The sequence below is a fragment of the Haliotis asinina genome, chromosome 8 (genome assembly GCF_037392515.1).
Source record: "Haliotis asinina isolate JCU_RB_2024 chromosome 8, JCU_Hal_asi_v2, whole genome shotgun sequence".
In the NCBI taxonomy this organism is placed as follows: Eukaryota; Metazoa; Mollusca; class Gastropoda; order Lepetellida; family Haliotidae; genus Haliotis; species Haliotis asinina.
In genome coordinates this window covers 16,917,285-16,935,365 of record NC_090287.1, presented here as the reverse complement: position 1 = coordinate 16,935,365, position 18,081 = coordinate 16,917,285, and the positions used below count along the sequence as shown (strand labels likewise).

The window sequence follows — 18,081 nt, the reverse complement described above, 5'->3', positions numbered from 1 at the left end:
TTACACTATCGCTGTGATGATATTAATAAGCGGGATTCAGTTTGCAATTAACATTTACAAAATCGCCATTAACGAATATATAACTAACCATATCGCCAATAATGTAATGACTGTGTATTAACATAACGTTGACGCATACTCAGGTCGATTTCACCAGTAGTGAAATAACTTCTTCCAAAACGTTAATTTCGAAAGTGATCCTAAATACACAGTCTAAATAATTCCCATTGATGTGCAAACAAGCAATAAAATATTTATAGGTTTCATTGACACATAGATACCCTGTGTATGTTGTACCGGGTTTTCTGCATATTTAATGCCGCCTTGTTTGACGACAGACCGAAGCTCTACACATTGCTATTGAACTATTGTACGTAAGGAGATTCAATCATGTCCGTGATTTACAGTTATCTCCCTTATTGACAGCCGGTGTACGACGTGAAGATTGGTGTGCGTCGTGCACTTCAACAGCCCAACAACATCACGACGAGAATAGATTTTGGAATCAAATCAAAGTGTTTGTCAGATAGAACTTTTAAACTTAAATGTCAGTTGAATTTGGAGCGCCTTGATTACTTTGTGAGTTAAAAAGCTACAGCGCTCATATGTACACGTTTTCAGGTGATATGGAGCCCTGTTGTCGCTTTGAATGTTATGTCGACATTCATGAACGTGTGTGTATGTGTGCTGGCAAGTGTGTGTGTGTGCGTACGTGCGTACGTACGTGCGTGTGTTGAAGTTTGAAAGTTAGTTCCCAACTCAGAAAATACTGACTCCATCACTAACTGTCCTTATTTTCTCCCGATATTGCCGACCGTCAGGGCAACAACAAGTAACATTTTGGATATGACTAGGGTCGAACCAACAACCTTCCACTACTCTCACAGACGCTCTATCTACTGAACCAACAAATATCTAACTAATTTCAGCTCTGACAAAGTATCGGTAAACGAACTAACTATTCAACTTTTCACATAATATTTTTCAAACTCAATCAATTACATGTAAACACATGCAACAAAACGCCAACATGTAAACATTGATGGTAAGAATAATGTGTTTCATAATCAGGTTAAGGGAATTTTAATACGAAATTGAGTACATCGTGAAAATATCAGTTTCTTCTGCAATTGTGTGCATGTTTATGTATAGAGAAGCCATATGTCCGCGTTAATAAAGAACAAAGCAAAGCAAACGGGATGTTTGATGCAGTTTGCATATTCCAGGTAATTAAATGATCGATAGCAAGTCTGTTTGTTTACAGTAATATCCCTTCAGCCCGGAAAACCATCATTTCATAATCAGCAATAAAGAACATTACTTTTTTCCTTCTGTCAGATATTCCGGAAACTGGCTGATTCGGATGGTTTAATATGTAACGTGTTGTTCGGATTTAAGAGGTTTCTGTATACACACACAGTACAAATCAAAGATGACGGATTCATAGGTTGACCTTGTTTCGCACACACTTGGTGGCTTGAACTATTTTCAGTAATCCATTCAATAGTTGTTCATCAATATTTTGCCCTCTACGATTATTGGAATCAAGACTGATAACTCTATGCAGGTGACTTTCTGTGTTTGCATTTTGTCCTGTTGTACACTTAGTACACAGCCTCATATACACATTGATAAATTTGTAATTTGAATACGTTTTGTTTTCTCTTTTAGTCCTACACCCTTAAATAAACTGACCTCCTTCATGTATTCGAGTTACATGTATTCTACAGTATCACTGAACGGTTCTTTTGAGACGTACTGAATTAGGCCACAGCAGCCTCTAAAATATGACGCATTATGTGATCCTGATATAGATGGGTGAAACAAGAGATGAATGACATCTCCTGTCGTGTCGATTCTATTCTATCCGTCCTAGCCTTAACAACATTGATCACAGCTGGGTCAGCGAGAGACTGAATCTACCTCTGTTCTACACTGTTCTATGACACTAGAATCAGCCTGTTGTAAGGCCCTAGACTGTAACCGTACATATGTCATAAAACACAGTGCCACGCCCCTCCCGTTATATATACTACCCATCAAAACTTTAGGCTCACTATTGTAAATGTAGCCACATACTTCAATCAACTGTTTTAAACTAAATTTTGCAAAATATTCCATACTGTTTAAAGGTACTGTTTACACATGAACTGATGTATAATAAAACAAATTCGTAGCCTTGACATGGTTATTGTCGTGCGTTCAACAAATGATTAAACTCGGTGAAAAATGGCAAAATCATATCAAAACTTTACACCAAAACACAGCAGTTCACATGCACGATATTTGCACATGCTTTTCAGCAATTTGATGAATCATCCTCGTGCAATGTTTACAGTTAGTTCCCCCAAGTTGGTGGAGAAATTCATCTTCGTTGTAACCATGTATACATATATAACATATAGTGGGTGTTTTAAGTGAGTCTAGACTTTTGATGGGTAGTATATATAACTTCAACACCAGGAATTATCTGATGAAACAAATTCATATGACAACATAGTCATTGGTGACACCAGGTGTTCTATGCATGCCCTGCCCTCTCGGAATTACTTGACACACATCCCAGCACGTCTCACCATATAAGTGCAAAGACAAACGAAATATTATAATTGTGACCCTTTGTCGTGTTTGCCTAATATTATGTTTGCCTTGGAAGCAAGCGGTCACATCATCTTTTATAAAGTGCATCAGCAACAACCATTTAGGCTGACATCCGTGTGTGCTTCACTATGCATCAACTTGTAATAGAGGCAATTAAAGCGTTTGAAAGTCTGTATATTGTTGCAGTGAGTGTATTGTCCAGTGATTGTATTGTACAGTGAGTGTATTGTCCAGTATCCTCTACGGTATCATCATGACGAAATATACCAATTCATCTCCAACTTTCTTACTTTGTAAATCTGTATGTGATTATACATGATAGTACTTTGAAGTATATTCTATAGTTTAATTATTCGTACACATTCGTACCTATCATTATACATACGATGGTGCATATGCAGATGATATCAGAATCACACGCAAAGTTAAATACATGGAATTCACGTGTTCAAATATGCGGTCGTTATACGAATCTCAGACATACACTGTGTTATACATAGATCGATGTATTGATATTGATTAGGCATGAAAACTGATCGATGCACATATTTTAGATATTTGAACAATTCAATAATTTAACAAATGAAATTTACGTATCGCAGTTCCTTAGATGTTAATTTCACGAATCCCCTATCGGAAATTCCGATAATATAATTTCGCAACACATTTATGCCATCGGTAAAGTTCAAATTACCATCAAAATCCGCGCATGGCTGTTTCCAGAGAGCGATGCCACACATCAGAGAAACATACATGATAGCGATAAATAGCGCTTGGTCTGAGGTTATGCGTAGGAATCACTCTATACCTATGTGTCGGGCCATCCAGATTATATCCAGTGCTCTTTATTATATGAATCCGATCCATAAACGCCAGTGGTATATATGAATTGACTCAACGACCGAGCATGTGGACGCAATTCACAAAATAAACATTACTGAAAAAAGATATGATTTGGTTTAAATATTTAGTTCAAAATTATAATTTCCATTTCACTTTTATAATTACTTATTGATACTCATCTACACGTGATGTGGTTTTTTCTACAGTTTAAAGAGTCATCTCAACATGCCCAAATCCCATGTGTCATACATTGCATTGGTAGTCGTGTATTTGTTGTAAAAATGTACATAAGATGCTAAATAACAGTAAACTTATTGAAAACATAGGTTTATTTCATAGATCATAAAATCAGTAGGTCTTGTATGCATAAATATTCCTACCGTAACATTCTCAGATATATTCATAGGTGGGGGGGAGATGCTTTGTGAGAGTGTTTAGGCTTGTTTGTTTTTTTTTCTTTGAGGGGGTGTGAGGGACAATGTTGCCCAGCACGTATTAGCACGTGATTGATTGATCGCAGTAACACACGATGGCTGTTAAGCACAGTCATTCTACTCTGATGTGCTTTTCCGGCGTGCTACTGAATTTCAATTAATAACATCTTTTCATTTCATGGTCAACATACATTTTTGTTAATGTGTAAGGTTTATCTCATTTCATACACCACAAACATTGAATACTAAACACTTATTTAAACATTGCTCTTCAAAACCGGAAACAATGTGGTGTCAAGTCCACAAGTTATAATTTACGCAAACATTACTGTTTGCAGTCAAGGTACGGATTATATGTAAATGTAGATAGCGTTTTGTTTTCATCAACAAGAAGACGTGTATACACGTGGATATGTACATTTTAGTGTCAATATCGAATACGCCCGCCCTCGTGTCGAGTTTATGAAGCCCGTATTGTCAGTTTCTTATACAGGTGATACTGCAACGTGACACCATGAACCAATAGTCATACGGTCAAAATCTGCACGCTGTTGGCAAATTTTCTGATTACAATGGTAGTAAAGTTGTATGTCCGTGTACAGGTTGTGACACCACCCTGGCTTGATTGTACAATACTGTACACAGCCACGCTGTGATGCATGTCGATTTGTGCCTTGATCCTAGTGTGAAGCATAACCATGAATTTAACGATAAATGAAACGGACAGTTTTGAACGAAATATTTGCTGTTTTGGTCAAGTTCGAACGATGTGCATTTTTGGTGTATGTTCTATGAAATGAATATTGTGATTTGTACAAACAGAGTTAGTGTGATATCATATCAAACCTACACGAATGAAACAGGCAGTTCAGAAAATATGCTATAGATGTAAAAATATTTCATGACAATGATGTTATGTATAAAACTTACGGTTTGCTCTTTATATGTTTGCGTCGCGTTATGTTTTCACTGCATTCCAACTGTGTAAAGTTTAAACATAATATCGATATTTTAAGTTATTTTATACTTTTAATGTGATAACTTATAGTTTGCAGTTGATGCTTATTGTGGGTAAGAAGGTCACCCTTAGCTGCAATACGGTTTCATTCTTTGGAATGTATGCTACACTCACATTTATCATTACAGTGTATACGTGTCTGCATTGGCAGCTTAGAGACATATGATTTTAGCAACGAAAATAAGGAAAATATTATATAAGGCACTTATTATCATCATGAGCCAGTTCCAATGAAGCGCATATACCCAAAACCGTCTGATTTTCGTCTATCACAATTCATCGCAATTCGTGAGAATCAACCGGATCGATTTCTTTCTCAATAACATTGTACATTTCCCAACACTGCACAAAAACCGCGTCCACATTCAAGACTGTAGAAGACGACGAAATACTTGCAGTACCGAGCTATCCCAACCGACAAACTGTGGCGAAAATCACATGTATCGTTCATGCTAAACCACGCCCACTGTTATCAATGGCCTGCCCACGAGTTGTCAATTTCAGCTTGAACATATCATACGCTTTCGTAGTTATTGAAAATTATTTCATGCTATGATACCGTGGCATCAGTAACGACCGATGGCACTTAGAGACAGCTGAAGGTTGCCGTCCAATCCCTGCCCCACGGGAAACTGGAGGAGGATATGTCTTGAGGTCGCTCAATCGAAAGTTGAAACTATCGCAACATCGCTAGCCAATCACGAGCGCTCTCGCAAAGCACTGACAAGCCGCGCGATAGCGTGGCCCAAGCTGGCATGAGAGGCATAGCAAAACAAAGCTTTTAAGTCGGTGGGCGGGGTTTCATTAGCAGACAGGAAACCGACTCTCTGTCGGGCATAATACTGAAACGTTTGTCTTCGTATTGCTTGTACACAGGTTGTGTGGGACCTTGCAGTCGGGAAAACCGAACTGCTATCTGGCCGACGCTTTGAGGGAGGACTATCAGATAACATCATTTCAGGAGGCAAGTCGGGATCCCCGCACTAGACCTGATATTCAGAGTGGAAACACAAACTCGAGCATGGATCCTTACCCGTATGCAGGTAGGCTTGGCTTGTTTTGCATGGAATGTTTCCTATTTTCGTGTTAGTGTTTTATGTAACAATAACTTTTAAAAGCGCAGTAACCAAGATGTGTTAGTTGTATGGTTGACTTGAAGTTTTATTTACACAGTTGACATAAACAAACGCTATACTTATGATATGACATAAATAACGATAGGCTTGAAAATGGTGTCGTTTATTCAAGTATCATACACACATGTTCACTTAAGTGAAATTAACATCGACATGTGTCAATATCCGTGCAATTAAAGTAAGTTTATTCCAGAGCTGATTAAGTTACATACATGCTAATTTACATAAACATTTGTCAGATAACATCAGCCCCGTGATTAAGTGTGATGTACCGGCTCAGAGATCCCACTAAGTCATGTTAGTGTAATGTTGTCCAAAGGACGACAGTCATTAACAACGCTAATCACTCCCAGGCCCCTCAGTAATCAGTTGTACATTGCGCTAGCTCTCCCTGACTGGGACATCGACTTAATTACTTCACTGAATTTAATCGACTTATTAATGCATTTTATTAAGAGTCTTGCGTAATTTGATCTCTTTCTCGACAACACGAAAAGCAATTCTCGTCTCTCGCTTAGGTCGAGCTAGTTCTTGAAATATGATGGCGAAGCCCTCATCCCGAAATCGAGCCGAGGTAATGATATATTTCAAGACAGAAGAATGACAGTTTTGCTGATAGCGGGTGATTTTGTCGCATCGCCAATGTGAAGGCATCAGAATTTTGAAGGGGGAGGTGATTACCCCGGCTCAACCCCATAACGATATTTGCAATATTAAATTAGTTATTATACCGAGGTTACCAGGAGTCAAATATTGACTGTGTTTTGAAACAGCTGTTACCAGAGAGTCCGGGATGAGAGGCGTTTGAAACAAACACGTGTATATTTCAACGGATTAAATCGTAGAAAGTGATATGATAATAACAATGTCAGTCAATTTTGGATTTCAAACATCATATTGGTGAATCATGACCAGATATGATATTGCTATCGATTTATTTCTGTGGCAATATATAATTCACATTTCGAAACAAGACTTGAACCGACACAACCATTTGTCAGTGTACACAATGTACTCTGAAATGTCATGATTTTCTTTATAAACATTGAATGAAATGTAACTAATAGCATGAAATATACAATGATAGACGCATAACACATTATATGATGCATTCATTTTACAGGTTAAATTAAATAAATGTACGTATTATTTTCAAGTGGTCGTGGTATGATATTAGATGTTTTACGTTTCACACTGGGCAATACTGTGAAATATAACACCCCATGTAGATAACAACATGAAATAGACATGGTTCTATGTGCTATTCATATCGGCATGTTACACTCTGGGCACAACTAAACATGTCAGTGTATCAACAGTTTAAGAACTTGGTAGTAACGATATCAAATACCAAGCTCTCAGATTCCACAGCTAGTACTGATTTATTCGTCAAAAACTTTGTGAATGTAGAGAGAGCAGAGACAAGTGCTCAGACCAAAACCGCTCAAGTTACCCAAATCTATTTACAATCGACACATGTCCTAATATTGTAGGATAAAGCGTCAGTTGACGCTGGAAAACAAGATAGGTGAAATACTACACTCCAACACAGAATTGTTATCTCTGAAACGGACAATTGTAAATTTCAGTTGTAAATGAGATAAGGGCTTGTATATTAACATGCACCATGCGGACAGTATGACAGTTGCAACTGACAACAGAGAATATGAAATATCATATTGCTGGTCCACCGTGTATAATTTCTCAAATGAAACGGACCAGGTTAAATAAAACACTGTTTTCATATCGTCAGTTCCACGACAGGTCAATTATTTGTCGATGTTTTTATGTCATTGACAAGCAATATAATAGGCCGAAGGAGACGTAGGCACATTCATATGCACTGTGTGATGATTCGGAAGTGAAATTGACATATGCTTTGAAGAATAACTGTACTCGAAAAATCAAAACCAAATAACCAAAACTGCGTATGCTGTATATATTTTATTGAAATGTTTTACAATAACGCCATTGCCTTAAAACCTGCCGTTCCGCTTGTGTTAGTTATAATTAATCACATCATTTTTGCCTTTCATTCGAAATTGCAATAACCATACATTTTATTGATAACATATTTGGGACAGAAAAACATATAGCAATTAACTTTTATCATCGCTTCCATTTTCCCGGAAACATATAAAAAAAACGCCAAAAAGTAATATAATAGCGATAGGTATATTAGCTATCAACAACAAAACGTACATTACCAATAAAACCCAGGTCGAATTGTATCAAAATTGAAATGAAATATTGGGTTAACACGAGATATGTCAAATTTAATTTGTTTTTGGTTTCTAAGTGAAATACTATCTAAAGAAAAAAATGTGCATCATTCAAGAAGTATTTATCTCCCATTTTAGATCTTTACTCAGTTAACAAAACCCGTCGGTCAAACAATACGTCTTGAACTATAAATATTAAACACAGATAGTCAACTCAATGTTCCGGGTGAATACTTTATCGAGTGAGATGCGTTCCAAATCAAATACACATATTTCCCTCTGTGAAATCGACACCATGATCTCGATAGGGATGTCACTACAGGGGATGTACATTTCATTCCGACTTCAATAAAACAAACGCATACGCTTAATCCTTTGCTATATTTATACCTTGGATAAATGTAGTAACTTTTATATATCCACTCGTTTCTCACGGCATCTCGGCGGTTGCGGCTACATGTGTACATCTGTTCTCTTGCTGTCAATTCCATCACCTGTCTTGTACATATCCGCAACGTATTTCACCCCATGTGTGTGTTCCAAAATATGACGGACAGATCCAGAAATGTAATTTTCTTTGTCGTTGGGTTTTTTTTCTCTCCTGAAAAACATATGGAGAGAAGCCCGGGTAATTAACATGGGCCGTGAATTGGCTTCGTGTAAACAAAATGCGTGTTAATTTCATGTTAATGCATATAATACTTGCTCATTTCAGATATTTTCGCGCACTAAATCTGAGCCTTCAACCTAAACCTTAATTCAAAACACGTAGCGTATTTATTCAAACACACATAAAATGAGTATTCTGTTCAGTATTTTGGTTTGAAATGTGTATTACTTTTGGCTCAATTTTTCACGTCGGTGAAGTCATTGCTGCACACAGGAAGATTCTGCCACCAACAAACGTTATGTGTTTTTATAAGCATCTATATTCATGGAACAAAGTCAGAGTCAAGCACTATATCAGCAGTTTCTCCAGCTGTTAAAACGCATGTATGTTTTATAGTGAGATGAGTTAATATTTAATAGTGACATTGATTTTTCTATGTAGTCGTGTGTCTGTTGTTGATAGGGTATAGCATAAGTGCAGTCTGAGTTGTGTTTAATATTTGAAATATAATCCTATAATATTTGATTTATTGACATGATATATACGCGAATTTAATTCTAACATGCAGTGGTGACATACTTGCATGTCGTGGCCTGAACTTTGACAAAAATGTACGTGACATAGACGTCTAGACAATGTACATATCAAACAATATTGAATAAGGTATTCCTTATCTTAGTTGACTTTTTCTCCCCAATTCGGTCGCCTTCAACGGGCGTAACTATTCATTCGTTTGAACAATTCAGCTGCGCTACATCATAAACCCGCACGTCCAATTTGAGGTGAAATTAACCAGAAATGTACATGGTTGTCAATTGCGGCCATTCACAAGCCAAACACAGTAGCGGTCTGTGTTAAATTGGTGATAGTTACTCGATTTAGGACGCTTACCAGCAAGGACTAACATCCGCGCTGGGAATACAATTATGAATGAGCTGTATCTGCTGTGATGCTAGTCGCATCGATAACAATACATATAACTTTGGTCAATGATATACAAAAGTTGTATTGCACACCCGTTTGTGTCCATTTCAGCAAGTCTGTATATCCCGATTATAACCAATAGAAAATTGTACTTTAAATGTATTCGAATTATGTACAACAGCACGCACATCTGCTCTCGAGATGTTCACATCTTTACAACAATTTTTCAAATAAACATTCATATCTCTATTTCAAAGTTATTAATTGTACCGTTTTTATACACGCATGTCTAAAAGGTGATAGCTATTAGCATACTTTAACCATATCGTACAATTAATGTATAGCATAGTCATTACTTTACCCTTATCTATTAACATATACACGAATATCTATGCATTACATTATCGTAGAGACACAGAACGTTATGCCTTTTTATGCCCACGTGTTACTGAAAAATATTATTCTTATAAATATTATTTGCTTAATTATCCTCCGGTAAATAAAACCCACAAATCAAGATCCCCTTCTCCCCATTATAACCACCCCCTCGTGCGCGGCATTCAAGCTGCCGATCTTAACTTATCGATGTAATTAAAGAGCGGGGATTCCACCAAAATTTTCCAAAGTGAAACAACTTAGCGCTTCGTTTGTTTACTGTTATGCGTGTTTGGTTTGAAATCTGCAAAGTAAAGTCTATCCCTCGACGAAGACGTATTTGAGAGTTAGTAAAAAGCACGCTCATGTTATGCTATGATTTGGCAGTGTGTACATTTGGTTCAGCATTCTATTTGTTCGTAAATCTAGGTCGATGAGGCACTTAGCTGCGACAACCAAACAGATACGTTCGGATTTTGTCGGTTAATTCCGCCGGCTCACGGAATACCTATCCAATTAGCACAGCATGGTCTTGTTTGACGTCTCTTGGAGCTAAAGAAACTAACATCAGCGGACTGTATGAGACTGTATTTGCTTTAGTTCTTTCTAACGATGTAGTAAACACTTTAACAACATTTCGTTCTATTTGTTGATAGACAAATCACGAAGAACGTTCTGCGTTCTATTTCTAGAATACATCTAGACACCCGGATATAATGGAAACAGACAAGACAAAAAAATCAACATCGAAGTATGAAATGGGATTTAAACTTGTTGCATGATGGAGGTCAGGGAACGTCACATAGCAACATATCAAAATGTCCAATTTTCGGTTGCTAAATGCGAAACTGACATGAAATGGACACTTATCTTTGAGTAGTGAGAATTGCTGACACCGTGGTATTGAAAACTTGGATCCTATTATAGAGTGAAATATACATTGACAGTTGTGGTGTTGCTTCAAGCACACCCAATCAATTTCTAGTTAACCTTGCCAGAACGGATAATTCACATGATCAAAATCCGAATTGGCCGGACATTGGTCAGAAACAATCAATCTCAGACAGAAGACAGATGACCCGTCAACTTATACCACGAATCAGACATCGTTCCACCCGAAATGAACAAGCCGGGATATAGGGTCGTTGGGAATCTCGTTAATAACAAACCAGCACTGACTGGTCATGAAATGTACTCAAAATGTACATGGCAAAATGGAAGGGCTGCTTATGATACTGTAATAAGCTACATCAATCGCACAGCTTATTTTGCCCCTCGAAGAGCACCAATGACTTAGTCAGGACATTCCTTCTGCATCTTTTGCTAATCAAGTTCATCTTAAGCTTTGACAAATTATCCAATTTTCCGATCTGGGATGATTTGTGGTCTTATACAGCGAACATCATTCATTCCCCATGTCAGTTGGGCAGTAAAGACCTATCCTGGGAAGGTCCAGTGTCATCGACCGTGGCTGTACAAACTTGCTTCCATGGCCTCAAATAACCCCCGACTTGTCTCCAATATTTTGGAGGCTATTCACTTTATCGGATTGAGGCGATTATTACGTTTGATAGCCCCAACTCGCATCGGGAGTCATGTTAATGCCCCGTTGATGGCATTGAGTGTGAAGAATCTCTATGGAAGCTCCTCCAGGAAGGCATCGATGGATGTTTTGACCTGATGACTGTGCCAGAGTGAACATTTGTATGAACAGCACTGCCGTGAGAGTGAACCTGGTCTTATACCACTTACCAAAAAGTTCAGATTTATGAGCTTCCCCTTCAAATTTCCGAAACGCACTAGAGTTGGTTCTCAAACTTTACGAAAGATGATAAATCATTTTTATTAGTTAAATAACTTCTTATGTCAATGTGTTGTTCAAAAGATGACTTTGTCAGAGGACATTTGATAGACACGATAGTGATTTACACAGATACTGAATTCATAACGATTTACGCATTCAATTTTACGTATGACCAGTACACGAATTTAATGAATTGGACGAGTTTATAATGTAAAATCAAAACGAATGCAATGAATTACACAAATGTTTATGATGTAAAATCAAAATACATATGCGGGAATACCTCTGGGTGTAAATGTTTACTCTCATCACTGTTCAAACAGTATTACCGTGTCGCGAGATGCTTGTCATCACTGGAAAGTCAATAGAGTATGTAGTGTAGGTCCCAGGTCGAGGTAACCTGGCAGGAGATGAAGGATCAACTACCACAGCCGTAATCCGTCACGTGACCTTTATACCGTGAAAATAATATTCAATAAGTTCAATATTTTCGTATCAAGCACATGTTTGTGGAAGCTGAATAGCGAAATTGTCCTTCATTTGTTTATACAGCTCATAAGTAGTTCTACCAACAAAGGGAGTATGTGCGCTCCGTTCTTCCAATCACGAAATGTTTTACAAGATCAAAAGGGGAATTTCCTCCAGATATTTTCATTAAGTTCTCCTAATACAGGGACTACATATCATTTTGCCGACCAAACATGATGTTAATTCTATCGCAAGGGATGTCGGTCGATCCCCATCTTAAATTTCGCCCAATCAGGCCGTGTCTTTATCCTGCATGAAACCCAGAATCTAAATTTATTTTTCTTTATCCAAAAATCGCCCCGTCTGATCCATAAGATGATGAAGACGTCACGGCTAGAGCGAGTCGACGCACCCAAATCATTCACCCGGGAGTGCTTAAATTCTGTTGTTGAGCTTCAATCTGACTAATAGATGTATTAAAGGACTTCTTTACCGAAATTCGTGTTTATCGTTTCACGAAAATGCTTCAAATCGGCTCTCACCCGCTCGTACATGGTTACAAAATACAACCTACACCCGTTCCTCCAAGAAGAGAAGAAAATCGCCGCGGGTGATTAAAAAACGCACGTGAGGAGGTATCGAAGGTGTCGTCTGCTCGCTCGGCAAACTGACTCCCAAGAAAACCGAGATGGCGGCCGTACGTTTGGTTCGAAAGGTTAGAGGGAATGTTTTAATCTCCCCATATGTGTTTCGTTTGGCGGGTCAACATTATAAATTTCTCAAATGTTCGTCGTGGTTGCTTCTTCAAGTAGAAAGTCGTCTGTTGAAGCGAGCTTCTCTTATACCTACTCTCTGCAAAGTAGCAGACGAATTCTTAGACAGCGTTTCATTTTTGAGGAATGTTTCGCGATCTCTATGAGCTGTCGTTCGTTTTTAGTGACGTTGATGTATCTATTGCGAACAAAGGCGACACAGGTTTCTGCAAATGATCGTTCCGTCTTTCTCAGCAACCCACGACGGAATTGGATGACAACTAACTAAATCCACAGAACTCCATTGAAGGAATAAATAGGCAGTTCCACTCGCTGTTCTGTGAGTAAAAATGTCGATGTGTAGTTTAAAGATTGATGACAAGCCTGGACGAGAAATGTAAATACATATATATCTTCCTAACTGACAACTTGATCAGATAAAAACAGCGACACAAAGGACACGTGGTAACTAACTTTAAATATTGTGTTTATACTATCAGAAATATAAGTCGAATTTGAGCTTCCGTCTTTTGTACGGTCCTCATGCTGTCATGGTGGCCGTTAATTGACTCGAATTATCGATTCCAAAGGCTGGCGTCGTTTTCTTTTCACAGTTTTCCTTATAATGTTTTAATTGGAATTTATTGACATTTAATGTAACGAAACGATGGGCCCACTAGAATGACTAAACGATTAAATACAATTTTCCTTTCTTTTAAGGTTTTAATTAAGATCTATGTACACGCGATGAGCTGATGCGATATTTAGATCTTGGAAAAAAATATACCTTTCAGTTAAAACAAAAACGGTAAAAATAGATTGCTAAATTTTTGACAGATAAAAATTCGGACCGAAATGAATATGTGCATAGAAAAAGATTGTGGACGTTTTATCTAATTCATGCACAGACACCACGGTTAAACAACTCACTGTTTCAAACCAGGGAAATTCTATCTTTCTTCAAATATTTTCATCGAAAATAATTTTGATAACGAAAAAACTGATTAATTGAAAAAGCGTTTAAGACAATATTCACATTCAAAGTTTGAACATTTTTTAGAAGTCCAGAAAATAAAATCGTACATTGTCAAAAACTCTTTGAAATAATATTGATCTGCATCTAGCGTATTGGAACAGCCAAGTGCTTTCGAACTTACATCATAAACCAAATAACACTTCTTCTGCTTTCGTTCATTAAGTATAAAAGTATAACATGTAACACAGTGACACACACATCCCGTTAGCCGTCATATATTCGCGTGATCTTGTATCGGACTTGCTAAACAAATCCTAGTATCGCCTGACCTATCAAAATCAAGATAATTAGCAAAGGTACTTGTGACCAAAATAATTAATCTACTCTCTTCTCTACTCGCCTTCTCTCTCTCTCTCTCTCTCTCTCTCTCTCTTTCTCTCTCTCTCTCTCTCTCTCTCACTCACTCACTGTAAGACGGTATTCACAGAGTCTTGTATTAAATTGGTAGTTATTGTACAATATTATCATCACTTATCTCGGTTAGTAGTACCCATCCTAAGAGGAAATGTGGATCTTTGTCCAAAGGGAACTCAGCGCACAAACGAAGTAGTGTTCAGCATGTTAAAGTCTTTAAGTCTTTTATCATCTTTTACCTTATTCCTATATAAACCGAAATTTAAAACAGGTATTTAAGACTAATTGGTAAATTTTATTTTCTTTATATGAATGCTTATATTCCTACCTATAAGTAAACGTGATTTATAAGAAACATCGCGATGGATATTATCGATAACCATTTAATTTTTATATAAGTTTCGCCAAAATCGATGACCATCCTTCTCTTGTTACCTGAAGGACAAATTCAATGTTTCTTACATTTTTGTTGAAAGATAATATAATCGATTTAGAAATCGAACTGGTAAATTTTGTTGTGACATTTAAATTTCGTTTGCTATGTTTACACCTTATCGGGGTTTCATGATGAACAACGAAGCATTGATTTAAAATATCGTCTTTCCAAAGTGTATTTCCTTCTACAAGTTTTCACATGTACTTGTAAATAGAAGAATCCAGACTAATTCCAATTAATCATACACTGTTTGAGCTGATGTTCGTTTTCAACATTTGTTCCCAAACTTATAATTAGACTTTTGAGTCATACCTCTGAAAATTATATTCAAGTTGATTACAGTATATACAAAAAATAGACGCTACTCTTAGACAATTGCAGCTGGGCAATTGTCGATTATGTATGGAGTACTATGCAGATAATTATTTTCGTAACATTTACAAGTGTCATTGCATTTAACCCAAGGATGTATTCACGTGGTTTGACATATTATACTTATTACAGAGCTAAACTCTTCCAACTGAGTGAAATGTACATCCCTGATATCGCAGGACGGTATTTATCAGTGTTCCATAATTTGTTGCATCTGTTTCTGAATACAAAATCCCTTTACCAGTCTCGCTAAATGTACTACTTGCACAGATCATCATATGGCATTATTTAATTACTAATTTATTCTGAAATTATTAAATTTCAAGTTGAATATTGACAATGTTTTGCCTTTTTAGCTTTTACTGAAAAGTCATACATGTCACCTCTCGCATGAGCTCGGCCATCAACACTTAAAACATTTGCTTTCTACTTCCCTGTCAAACACAACGAGATGTCTCCTATGTAAAGTTACGATCAGTTATCACCTGTTCTATGTATAGTTCACATGTCAGCTCACCATTGTTCTTCCAAATAAATACTTGTACATTTCCAAAAGGCATTTCAGGGGGTACTTTCCGCACACAATAAGTCTATTTGAAATTGAAATAGACCACTGAACGACATTGTCATTGGCAAACATATTTCATTACGGAAATAGTTGACACATCGCAAAGTAGAGCCCTGAAATGGACATGATAGAATCACCCACACGCTTTTGTTGTCGATTGCAGTGCTTTTGTAGACGAGATGGTCTATATTGACAATGTTACCTCAGTAATGCAACTAGAAACCACCATTCATTATACTAGCGATGTTTTGTTTACATTTCAATTTCAGACTTGAGCCAATAGATTTAGGTTTCATTTCACATTTGCATAAGGCTATTCTGTTTGGTAAACTCCACCTGCGTCAAATATACTATGGCGCTTAAAGCTCGATTAGATATTCGACAAATATTGGCATTTTGGATTGATTGCTGGTTTCAGTATAAATATCCCATGGGAATTAGGTCAATACTATTATTTATATTGATGAGTGGAAAAGATATATTTCTTTGAAATCTTTATTGGGTAATTGTCACGTATGATTCATACATCCGCAGAGGACTCGAGCGAGTATGTTATATAGAATATTGATTGCAACATCAATTAACCAGTGTGTGAAACAGAGCGTCTCATTTCCTCATGAAACACAAGTCCAATTCCACAACAAAAATTATATCCTGGTTATGCCAAGCTATTGTGCTCTGCTTGGATTTGGTAAAAGAGTTTATTCAGTAAAACACTGAAATAAAACTCGCTACATATTGACAAGTGGTGAATATACGAAATGTTAATATACCAATATTAAAGTAACAAATCATACTTAAATCATGAATACTAGTTGATTTCTTTGAAGGTACGCTTTGACAGTTTTTATGATCGTGTTTCGAAGAAGACTCTTCAAAGATCATGTTCATTGTCTATTCTACTGTACTCAGTGAATATAGTTCAGAGCAGCACGGTCCGTTCATAACTAAAACACGAACCTTTATATACGAAGAACTAAAAAAATAAAATGTACTTTTAACAAGAGAATGTATCACACTCGTTTAACAGTGTTAGTTCAAAGAATTCATTCATATTAAATGAAATACATACTTGTGTTAACACAGGGACACAACGCTCGGTCAATGAAAGCTCCCTCCATATGCATGTCATCCCCGCTGAGAATTGTCGTTCACAATGCCTAGAGACGGTAAATTAAACCAACAAAGCATGCATACCTGAAGAGAAGTTTCACAAATGAGATGTCAAATAGAAAACAGTGAGGCTTTCTGAAAACCTGTCACTTTGTAATTCATTGCTACCTTCCGCTTTTTCATCAAAGGTCATTTCGCGTTCCTCTGAAACCTTCACACGTCGAGGAGACCTCTAGAAGTTTTCACGAACCTCTATTATTTAAACCTATTGTTTCAATCAAAGCATCTATGCTTGGTGTTCTTTCTAAATGTTTCTTTCATTTTTAATGCAGTGTTCGTTTTAAGTAAAACATCATAACGTTTTGACAGTTGTCTGGACGGAATTTATCATCCATATTCAGAACAAGATTGATTTTTGTTTTTTCAAGTTCAGCTGCATTCTAACATTTTTCAAACAATTCAATTCATTTGTTTCAATAGAGCATCGTTGTGTAGTGTATTTTTAAGACTATGTAATCATATAGGAGTTTGAATGAATGGTTCGTAGACCGTCGTAAAGCTCGAATATCTGTAGTTTTAACGAGATCTTTTATCAATCTTGGCACGTTATTTCACGTCGTTTCTTGCTTCAGAGGATTCTTAAGTTACTCAAAACTGTTCGAGATATGGAAACTGTTCGAGATATTGATACATATATTGATTAAATTATAACCTCATTGTGGACTTGTTTTTGCAGTGAACAAAAATTCAGTTGGTCCCTTCCCTTAGCTTTACTTGTATGGATGGTTACACTGAGATGTGTCAGACTATTGTAAGCTGGTAGCTGGGATGGGCGGAGCTGACATGTTGGAGTGAGTTAGGGGTGGGGCACTTTGGTCGGAGCTTGACTTAAAGAGTGATGGTTAGATTCAAGGAATGTACACACATGGATTTTATAAACATTTTTTATGGAAAAAAGGAAAAGGATGGGTACAGGGTACATTGGTGGGGATTGGCACAGGGTACACGGGTATGA

The 18,081-nt window shown here is 37.0% G+C and overlaps 1 protein-coding gene across 11 annotated transcripts in view; it reads left to right on the top strand.

Annotated features, from left to right (window-relative positions):
- LOC137294889 (homeobox protein six1a-like) overlaps positions 1–18,081 on the top strand; it is a 96,118-nt gene that overhangs the window by 30,971 nt on the left and 47,066 nt on the right. For 8 of the 11 annotated variants that reach the window (XM_067826042.1, XM_067826039.1, XM_067826038.1 and 5 more), the window contains exon 2: positions 5,773–5,939. In XM_067826042.1, the coding sequence (XP_067682143.1) occupies positions 5,918–5,939 (22 nt within the window). In that variant the 5' untranslated portion in view covers positions 5,773–5,917. Of the gene's footprint in view, positions 1–5,684; positions 5,940–18,081 lie in introns of those variants that run through there. The other 3 variants (XM_067826045.1, XM_067826043.1, XM_067826037.1) reach the window with 2 other exon arrangements.